Raw genomic sequence first — 10825 nt, 5'->3', positions numbered from 1 at the left:
GCTCATGGCCACGGCCTGCTGCAGCGTGGCAATGGCCGAGGTGACCTGCGGCGGTGGAGGCGGCGGGAAGAGGCCCACACGCTGGCCCAGCTCAGCCTGCTGCACCATCTCCCGATCATACTTGACGATCTCCTGGATGATGGCGTTCTCCTGGTTGTTGAACACGCCTGAGTTGAGGTCGTGTTGTACCTTGTGCAGCAGGATCGAGTTCTTCTTGCCTGGGGACAGGGGACTTGTCAGTGCACAGGGGAGCGCCTCCTGCATACAGTGAGCGGGTGTGTCCAGTAGGCATACTGCTGCACGTACTGAGCACCTCCTGCATACATCAACCAGGTATTGGGCACCAACACTACAACCAGTAGGCACAGAACACCTGCATAAAGCAAGCAGGTAAGGCACCTACTCTTTAGAGCCCGTACACATACACCTGTGTGTATTGCAGGCCTCCTGCATACAGCCAACAGGTATTCTCACCTACTCTCTACAGCCTGCACTTACACAGATGTATAGCGAATGCCTCCTGTGTACACCCACCATCATGTATTGGGCACCTACTCGATAGCCTGTATGCAAAGCATACCGCAGGCACTACTGAGCACCTCCTGCATACAGTGATAAGTATATTGAGTGCCTCCTGCATATAACAAGCAGGTATTGGCACCTACTCTCTATTGCAAGGGTCCTCAAACTACGGCCTGCAGGCCACATGCAAATATAAATACTGTATTCCCGTTTTGTTTTTTTACTTCAAAATAAGATACGTGCAGTGTGCGTAGGAATTTGTTCATAGTTTTTTTTAAACTATAGTCCGGCCCTCCAACGGTCTGAGGGACAGTGAACTGGCCCCCTGTTTAAAAAGTTTGAGGACCCCTGCTCTATTGTGTGTATTTGAAAGCCTCCTGTATACAAAGGGATGGTACAAGTGTCTGCTGTGTATAGGAAGCAAAAATTGAGAACCCCTGTGTATAGTGGCTATGCATGATCTATATACAAACAGGAATCCAGCACCTATTGTGTGTAGCAAGCGAAGAACACCTGCTGCATACATAAAGCAGGTATGAGACACCTATGTAGACTGCTAGCATGCACGGAGCATTTCCTGTATGTAGCAATCATGTATTGAGCACCTGTAGTATACAGCAACATACCCAGAATACCTGCCTGTTCACAGCCAGAGTGCCAAGTTTGTAACATATAATAGGCATGTGTTGAGTGCCTGCTGTATATAGCAAATAAGTCCAAGCACCTGTCACAAATATGTTAAATACCTACTATATAGAGCAAATTGTTGAGTGTCTTATATATGCACATGTATCGAGCACTTTCTGTATACAGAAAAGTCCTCCCTCTAACCCCTCTCTGCCCCATCCAGTCCTGCCTTTTCAGCCATTGTCTTTATCCCCACACAGAGCAGCAAGGGCCACTATCCCTGCCTCTAGCTGGCAGCGTCCTGAGGGCTCCACATCCCAACTATTCCTGAGATTCCCTCCACACACCTTACACCCAAGGCTACTCTGTACCACCCACCCGTCTACCCTGTAGAATACAAATTTGGTCAGGTCCTCCCCTGCCTAGAATTGTCTGTGGCTCCCTATTGCTCCTGATTTATGTCCAAATGTCTCCCCCCCGCCCACTAGGCCCTGTGTGCCTGGGTTCTTGCCTACCTCCCCAGCCTCCCTCCTCTCAGCTTCCCTGGCTCTCTGGACTCCAGGCTCTTTCTCACCTCAGGGCCCTTGCACATACTGCATCCATGTGTAAAGGACAGGCCTTCTCATCCTAGCAACACCTACTAATGCTGGTTCCCACTTAGCACCTCCAGGAAGCCCCACCCCTCCCACATGCCCTCTATGGTACGAGCTTCCTGAGGGCAGCACCGGAGGCATCCTCACGGCCCACCAGCCACACCTCCTGGCACACAGTGGGTGCTCAGCAAGTGTTTGCCAAATCATCAGAGTTCTGCACAACTGGCAACACCCCACACTCTTCCTTCCTTGGGAAACCAGGGCTATGTTTGACCAGGGGAGAAAGCCGGTCGGAATCAAGTTTCCTGCAGGTCATCTAGGCCACGCCACCTCCCATCTCAGCACAGTTTCTCCTAGGACCACCGCAGGCCCACTCACCGATGCGGTCCAGGCGGTCAATGGCAACGGTCTCGAAAGCCCGCCGCATCATGGGGTACTCCTCCAGCACCTCGTTGAAGTTGTCCACACTCAGTGAGTAGAGGCGGCAGTAGGTGTCAGCTCGCACGCTTGCTGTGCGCCGGCCGCGCGTTAGCAGGCAGATCTCTGTATAGTCAAGGGAGGCACCTCAGGGGCTGGGCAATACCCAGCTGCACCCATTCATCCCTCGGGTGCTCCCAGCTGCCCTGAACACGGTCTAGCCCACCCTCTGCTGATGTGGCCCTTCTGGTCAGAGGTCCTTCCTGCCGACACCTCGAGGCCTCCCCACATAACCCTCCATCCCCAGGAAGGGGCCAGCTTTGTACTGCCTGTTCCCTGGTCCCACAGACACTAACCCCCGAAATAGGATCCATCGGACAGCTTCATCTCCTTGTTGCCCTTGGTGAGCACACTGACCACGCCATGCTGTATGAAGTACATCTTCTTGCCAATGGTGCCTTCACGGATGATGTAGTCACCTGGCTGGAAGACCTCGAACTTGAGTTTGGTCAGCATGGCTGTGACAAAGTTGGGGTCAGCATTGGCAAACAGTGGCATCGAGGCCACCAGCTTCCGGCAGTTGAAGTTCACAATCTCCTGTAGGGGCAGGAGGCAGGGTTGACATCAGGATACAGTTTGAGCTCTTGCTTCCATCTCAATCTACCTTTGGGACTTGTTTCACCTCAGTTTCTTCGTCTGTGAAATGGGTTTAACACTTAAGCCTGAAAGCCAGCCTTTTACTTAACGGACAAATACTAGAGGTTTTGCCACCAAAGAATGGAGCAAGAGCCAGGCCAGTGTTGCTCAGTGGTTGAGCACTGACCAATGAACCAGGAGATCAGGGTTCCATTCCTGGTGAGGCATATGCCCGGGTTACAAGCTCAAGCCCCAGTGTGGGACCTGCAGGAGGCAGCCAATGATTCTCTCTCACCATTGATGTTTTCATCTCTTCCTTTCTGAAATCAACAAAAATATATTTAAAAAAAAGAATGGATCAAGAAAATACATACACTATTCCCTATAATTTACCACTGTATTGGCAATGGTGGCCATGAGACAAGAAAAAGCAATTGCAGACATAAAAATTGGAAAGGAAAAATTAAACTATCTCTTTACTGTCTCCTTTAATGTGACTGCCTAAAAAACCCTCAGGAATCAGTAGAAAGCTATAATGGAAGTTAGTCATACTAGCCAGTGATAGAAAAATAAACAAAGCCCTATCCAGTTTGGCTCAGTGGATAGAGCGTCAGCCTGTGGACTGAAGGGTCCTGGGTTCAATTCCAGTCAAGGGCACATGCCTGGGTTGCAGACTTGATCCCTACAAGGGGGTGTGCAGAAGGCAGCCAATCAGTGATTCTCTCATCATTGATTTCTCTCCCTCTCCCTTCCTCTCTGAAATCAATAAAAATAAATAAACATAAAAACTAAGAACATTAAAATAAACCAACATGGAAGAAGTCAGGTTGACAGTTAACCTTAACAAAAAAGCTGGGAGACTTAAATGTTTCCTGTTTGAACTGGGTGATACATGGGGATTTCATTTTATACAACATGGAGTGCCCTTACGACATGAGTTTTCTCTAAGATGTATTTCAATAAAAAGGAAAACTCACCTTAAAAGAAAATCAACAGCTTTTTTATAAACAAACAGTAACTTCTCAGGGAAGGTATAATGGATGAGCCCTGGCTTAGAAGTTGCTTAGAGCATCTTCTATGCACTAAGGTTGGGGGTTCAATCTCCAGTCAGGGCACATACAAGAATCAACCAATGAATGCATAAATAAGTGAACAACAAATCAATGTTTCTCTTTCTCCCTCTCTAATTAAAAAAAAAGAAAAAGAAAATATAATGGATGAGAAGATCCCATTTACACCAGCTTAAAGAGTTACACAAACAAATGTGGCCTGAAGGTAATAAACCATGTCCAAACCTATATAAGGAAAACTGGAGAATGCTCCTGAAAGGCACTAAAGGGAACATGAACATACCGTGTGCTCTTAGACAGAAAACCTCACAACCTCACTATCCTAAGGATGAAAGACATCCAGCCGCATGGCTCAGTGGTTGTAGACCTACGGACCAGGAGGTCATGGTTTGATTCCCGGACAGGGCACATGCCCAGGGTGGGGCTAGTTCCCCAGTGTGGGGTGTGCAGAAGGTGGCCAATCATTGACATTTTTCTCTCTCCCTCTCCCTTCCTCTATGAAAGCAATAAAAATACCTATTTTTCAAAAAGAATAGAGCTACCACATGATCCAGCAATCCTTCCAGGTATTTACCCCCCCCAAATTTTTTTATAACTTAAGAAAATTTTTTTTTTAATCAGAGAGGAAGGGAGAGGGAGAGAGAAATAGAAACAATGATGAGAATCATTGCATGCCTCCACACTGGGGATCGAGCCCACAACCTGGGCATGTGCCCTTGACCAGAATAGAACCCGGGACCTTTCAGTCTGCAGGCCAATGCTCTATCCACTGAGCCAAACCAGCTAAGGCTACCCAAACATTTTGAAAGCATTTAGTCATGAGAATATATGTATCCCTATGTTGACTGTGGCCTAAGTGTCCTTTGATGGGTGACTGGATAAAGAGGTGGTATGGAATACTCGGCCATAAAAAGGATGAAGTATGGCCATTTGCAACAACATGAATGGATCTTAAGAGTATCTTGCTAAGTGAGATATGTCAGATGGAAAAGGATAAGAACCATATGATTTTATTCATGTTGGATATAAAATAAAAAGCAACACATGAACAAATAAAACAAAGTAATTGATACAGACAACAGGAAGGTGGTTACCAAAAGAGAAGAGGTCGGGAGGACAAAGAGGGTAAAATATATGGTGGTGGTGGTAGACTAGGCTTCAGGTGGTGAGCACACAATAGACTATATAATAAAAGCCTAATATGCTAAGTGACCTGTCATCTGTTCAAAGCATAACATGCTAATGATATGCTAAGGAAGCTCAACCACTTGCTATGATGTGCACTGACCACTAGGGGGCAGTCAACCAGCTGCTATGACATGCATTGACCACCAGGGGGCAGACACTCAGACCGGTAGGTTAGCTTGCTGCTGGGGTCTGGCCAATTAGGACTGAGTGAGATGGGCCGGACATGCCCTGGAGCCCTCCTGTTGTCCCTTCCCGGCTGGCTAACCTCCCGTGTTAGGGACCTGATCGTACACCAGTGGGGTCCCTTGGCCTGGCCTATGCCCTCTCGCAATTTGGGACCCCCAGGGGATGTTGAAGAGCTGGTTTCAGCCCGATCCCACAGGCCAGGCCAAGGGACCCCACTGGTGCACAAATTCGTGCACTAGGCCTCTAGGATAGATGTATATAATAAAGTTGTTCACCTGAAATTTATGTAATTATGTTAACCAATGTTACCCCAATACATTTAATTTTTTTAAAAATAGCATGGTAGTGGCATAAAAACAGTCATATACTAGTAGATCAATGGAAGAGAATAGAGAGCCGAGAAATCCTTGCTTATATGACCAATTAATGTAGGATAAAGAAGAAAAGGGATATACAATGGGATAAAGACAGGTTCTTCAATAGGTGGTATTGAGAAAAATGGGCAGATAAATGGAAAAAAATTAAATTTGGATCACTTTCTGCCCTGGCCCGTTGGCTCAGTGGATAAAGTGTCAGCCTGCGGACCAAAGGGTCCTGAGTTCAATTCTGGTCAAGGGCACGTACCTTGGTTGCAGACTTCTCCCCCGGCCAGACCCTGGTCAGGCACATGCAGGAGGCAACCAATCAATGTGTTCCTCTCACATCGATTTTTCTCTGTCTTTTCCTCTCTCTTCTACTCTCTCTAAAAATCATGGAAAAATATCCTCAGGTGAGGATTTAAATAATAAATTTTAAAAAAAATTGGATCACTATCTTACAGTATATCCAAAAATGAACTCAAAACAGATTAAAGACTTAAACGTAAGACCTGAAACCAAAAAATTACTAGAGGAAAACAGTAAACTCTTTGACATGGGTCTTAGCAATCTTTTGTTGTTAATTCTCACCCAAGGATATTTTTTCTTTTTAAATATTTTATTTATTTATTTAATTTTAAATGTTTTTTATTGATTTTAGGGAGAGAGGAAGGGAAAAGGATAGAAACAGCAATGAGAGAGAAACATAGATTGGCTGCTTCCTGCTCGCCCCCTACTGGGGACCAAGGCCACAACCAGAGCATGTGCCCTTGACGGAAAATCGAGCTTGTGACCTCTTGATTTATGAGTCAGTGCTCAACCACTGAGCCACGACGGCTGGGCCTGAGGACATTTTTTCCATTACTTTTCAGGGAGAGAGTGGAAAGGAGGGAGGGAGGGAAGGAGGAAGAGGGAGAGAGAAACACTGATCTGAGAGAAACACATCAATTGGTTGCCTCCTATACATGCTCCAACCAGGGGTGGGAAGTGAACCCATAATCCAGGTATGTGCCCTTGAGCGGGAATCAAATCAGACACTTCAGTGGGCAGGCTGATGCTCTAACCACTGAGCACGTCGGCCAGGGCCTAAGCAATCCTTGGGTATGTCTCCTTGGACAAGGAAAACAAAAGGAACTACAGCAAACTAAAGTTTTTGCACACTGAAGAAAACCACAAAATGAAAATACAACCTATTGAAGGTGAAAAGGTATTCACCAATGATATATCTGATAAGGTACTGATATCCCAAAATATATAAGGGAAAATAAACAGAAAAAGAAACAAAAACAAGACAAAACAAATATATAAGGAATCTATGCAACTAACACCAGAAAAAACAATCCAGTTAAAAGATGGGCAGAAGACCTAAATAGACATTTCTCCAGAGAGGATGTACACATGGCTAACGGACATGAAGAAGTTCAATGTCACTAATCATCAGAGAAATGTAAATTAAAGCCACAATGAGATATATCACCTCACATCTATCACAATGGCTATTATAAAAAAGATACAAAGAGTAAGTGTTGGTGAGGATGTGGAGAAAGGGGACCCTGTGCCTGTTGGTGAAACTGCAGATTGGCGCAGCCACTGTGGAAAATAGTATGGAGGTTCCTCAAATAATTAAAAATAGAGTTTCCATATGACCCAGCAATCCCACTTCTGGGTATTTACCCAAAAAAACCAAATACCAATTTGAAAAGGCATACGCACCTCTATGTTTATTTCATCATTATTTACAATAACCAAGATATAGAAACAACCTAGGTGTTCATTCATAGGGGAATGGATAAAAAAAGTAGCCCAGCCAGTGTGGCTCAGTGGTTGACCTATGAACCAGGAGGTCACAGCTGGATTCCCAGTCAGGGCATATGCCCAGGTTTCGGGCTTGATCTCCAGTGTGGGATGTGCAGGAGGCAGCTGATCAATGACTCTCTCTCATCATTGATGTTTCTACCTTTCCCTCTTCCTTCCTCTCTGAAATCAATTAAAAAAATATTTTTTAAAAGAAGTGTATACAGGTTGTATCAGAAAATGTATGCACTCTTTGAATAATTATTAATTCCAATGGTTAAATCTGAAAAGAAACATCAATTGAGCTATCAGCTGTTAAAGTGTGTATACATTTTGGGGGGACACCCTACATATACAGTGGAATATTACTTGGCAAAAATAAGAAAAAAAAGAATGAGCCCTAACCAGTTTGGCTCAGTGGATAGAGCATTGGCCTGTGGACTGAAGGGTCCCAGGTTCGATTCCAGTCAAGGGCATGTACCTTGGTTGCGGGCACATCCCCAGTAGGGGGTGTGCAGGAGGCAGCTGATCAATGTTTCTAACTCTATTTCTCTCTGTAAAAAGTCAATAAAATATATTTTAAAATAAATAAGTAAATAAAAGGATGAGCCTGGCCGGCGTGGCTCAGTGGTTGAGCATTGACCTGTGAACCAGGAGGTCATGGTTTGATCCCCGGTCAGGGCACATGCCTGGGTTGTGGGCTCGATCCCCAGTAGGGGGCGTGCAGGAGGCAGCCGATCAATGATTCTCTCTCATTACTGATGTTTCTCTCTCTCCCTCTTCCTTCCTCTCTGAAATCAATAAAAATATATTTAAAATAAAATAAAAGAATGAGCCCTGGCCAGTGTGGCTCAGTTGGTTGGAGCCATCATCCTGTACATCAAAAGGTGGCAGGTTTGATTCCCGTCAGGGCACACAGCCAAGTTGCAGGTTCAATCCCGGTCAGAGTGCATGCAGGAGGTCACCAATTGATGTTTTTTTCTCTCTCTCTTCCTTCCTCTCTCTAAAATCAATTTGACTTTACTTATTTTTTAATGTTTTTTATATTAAAACTAGAGGCCTGGTGCACAACAATTTGTGCATGGAGGAGTGGGTGTCCCACAGCCCGGCCTGCACCCTCTCCAATCTGGGATCCCTCTCACAATCCAGAACCACTGGCTCCAACCAATTGCCTGCCTGCCTGCCTGCCTGATCGCCCCCTAACTGCTTGCTCCCCTGCACCGGCCTGATCACCTCTAACTGCTCCCCTGCCGGACTGATCTCCCCTAACCACCTCTGCTTCGGCCCCCGCCCCGTGGCTTTGTCCAGAAGGAATTCAGACGTCTGGAAGATGTCTGGTCGATCCGGTCTAATTAGTATATTACATGACTGGTTGTCTCTCTGTGATATAACAGCCATTGATAATCACTTTCCAGATTCATGATTTCATGTGTTTGCAAAATGGTGACATTTGATTCTATCATAATATATAATGAAATCTTGCCATTTGCAACATGAATGGACATGTATGTCTATGGTTATTATGGGTATTATGCTAAGTGAAATAAGTCAATACAGATAAATACTGTATTGCTTCACTTGCATATGGAATCTAAAAAATAAATAAAAAATAAATGAATAAACAAAACAAAATAGAAACAGAACTACAGATATTGAGAACAAGTTAATGGTTGCCGGAGGGGAGGGGATGGGAAATGGGAATAAAATAATAAACGAGGAGAATGAAGATGGGGGCGTGGGAAAACACTGGTACTTGTGGCCTCCCACAACCACGTCACAATTACAACTGAAGCACAGAACACCCATCATTCAGCACCACCTTGAAAGCTGGCTGAATGAAGTCTTACAGCTAGAGGAGCAGAGAAGAAAGCACACTGAGACTGGTAGGAGGGAAGGAGGGCAGAACCAGAGGGCCTGACACCCCACGTGGACGGCTCTTCTCAGTCGGGAGGGAGACGGTCCCTGCAGGGGCTGCCTGTGAGGAGCAGAGGGCCCAGCCCCACACCAGACCCAGCCCAGGCTCCCAGTAACTTTGGGCTGTAACAACCAGCGGGATTAGGGCCCAGTGACAAGGGAGGCTGCTGGAGACGCAGGTGCCCCTCTTAAAGAGCCAGTGCACAAACTTGGTTGAACTCTATCCCTCTGAGCTCCAGCGCCAGGAGGTGTTGGGGGACCCAGAAACATACCGGGAAGAACTGGCTTGTCTGGCATTGAGGCAGGAACTCGGGGCCGCTTTCTCCCCGATGGGGATTGTTTCCTGTGCGCAGACCGCCCCTGTCGCAGGGCTGACTGGCAGGCGCCATAGCTGAGTCTCAATCAGCCTAGGGCAGGCAGTGGTCGCCAACCGGTGGTCGGTGGTCGGTGAGGTCCAAAAAGTTGGTGACCCCTGGCCTAGAACACACTGTTTGCTCCACCTGGTGGTTCCCGGAGAAGCTGCCCCATCCAAGCTGTTTGCAGCAGCTTTTCTATATGAACGGCCTGTCCTGGCTCAGGCTTCAGACTTTGTTAAGACCTCTCAAATAAGCTGCAGCTGGGGTCAGCATGCCCCAAACTTCACAATAAAAGGCCAAAGACCCGGCACTAGCACCAGCCTGCTTTGCTTCACAGCTAGGTCTTGCCTGGGCACTTCCTAGCCCAATACAAATAGCAGGCATCTGCAGATTTCTCTGTAGCTCCTGCCGGGTTGGCCCCAGGCAGTGGCTGACTTTGCACCTCCCTGGAGACTCTAGAGCAGTGGTTCTCAACCTTGGCTGCATATTAGAATCACCTGGGAGTCTTTTTAAAATCCTGATTTCTGGGCCTCATCCTCCAGAAATTCTGTTTCTTTGTTATGGGGTGGGGCCACAACATCTAATGTTGTGGCCTCACCCCATCACAAAGAAACAGAGTTTCCGGAGGATGAGGCCCAGAAATCAGGATTTTAAAAAGATCCCCAGGTGATTCTAATGTGCAGCCAAGGTGAGAACCACTGCTCTAGAGCCAGTCAGACCATACCAGATTACAACCCTACACACCCACAAGCGACACACAACACACTCAAGGGGCAGACTCAGGGAGCACCAAAGCCCCACTGAAGCAAGTCCTGCTTCATAGGGTGTTTCCTGCACAGCAGCTCTCCCACTGCAGTCACAGCTGGTGCTCACAGCCAACTGACCTGGAGGTCAATTCCTCCCAGTGACATCACAGCGATCAAGGCTCAACTACAACAAGACTTTGCAGCCCACACAGGGGTGCACCTAGAGTACCCAACTCAGGTGACTGGGGAGGCTGAGCCACTGGACCCTACAGGACACCTACTACACAAGGCCACTCTATCAACTCAAGGAGACATAGCAGCTCTACCCAATACATAGAAATAAACACAGGGAAGCAGCCAAAATGCGGAGACAAAGAAACATGTCACAAATGAAAGAAATGGAGAAAGCAAACTACTGGA

The 10825-nt window shown here is 46.7% G+C and overlaps 1 protein-coding gene across 1 annotated transcript in view; it reads right to left on the bottom strand.

Moving 5' to 3' along the window:
• Positions 1-10825, bottom strand: part of HCN2 (hyperpolarization activated cyclic nucleotide gated potassium channel 2) — an 18746-nt gene that overhangs the window by 611 nt on the left and 7310 nt on the right. Inside the window, exons 5-7 of the mRNA XM_006764842.2 lie at positions 2516-2756; positions 2121-2285; positions 3-218 (exon numbers count right to left, since the gene is read on the bottom strand). Of these exons, the coding sequence (XP_006764905.1) occupies positions 3-218; positions 2121-2285; positions 2516-2756 (622 nt within the window). The remainder of the gene's footprint in view (positions 1-2; positions 219-2120; positions 2286-2515; positions 2757-10825) is intronic.

This window comes from Myotis davidii, unplaced genomic scaffold, assembly GCF_000327345.1.
Source record: "Myotis davidii unplaced genomic scaffold, ASM32734v1 scaffold198, whole genome shotgun sequence".
Taxonomy (NCBI): Eukaryota; Metazoa; Chordata; class Mammalia; order Chiroptera; family Vespertilionidae; genus Myotis; species Myotis davidii.
The sequence above is the reverse complement of the archived record's forward strand: the minus strand, read 5'-3'. Positions and strand labels throughout refer to the sequence as shown.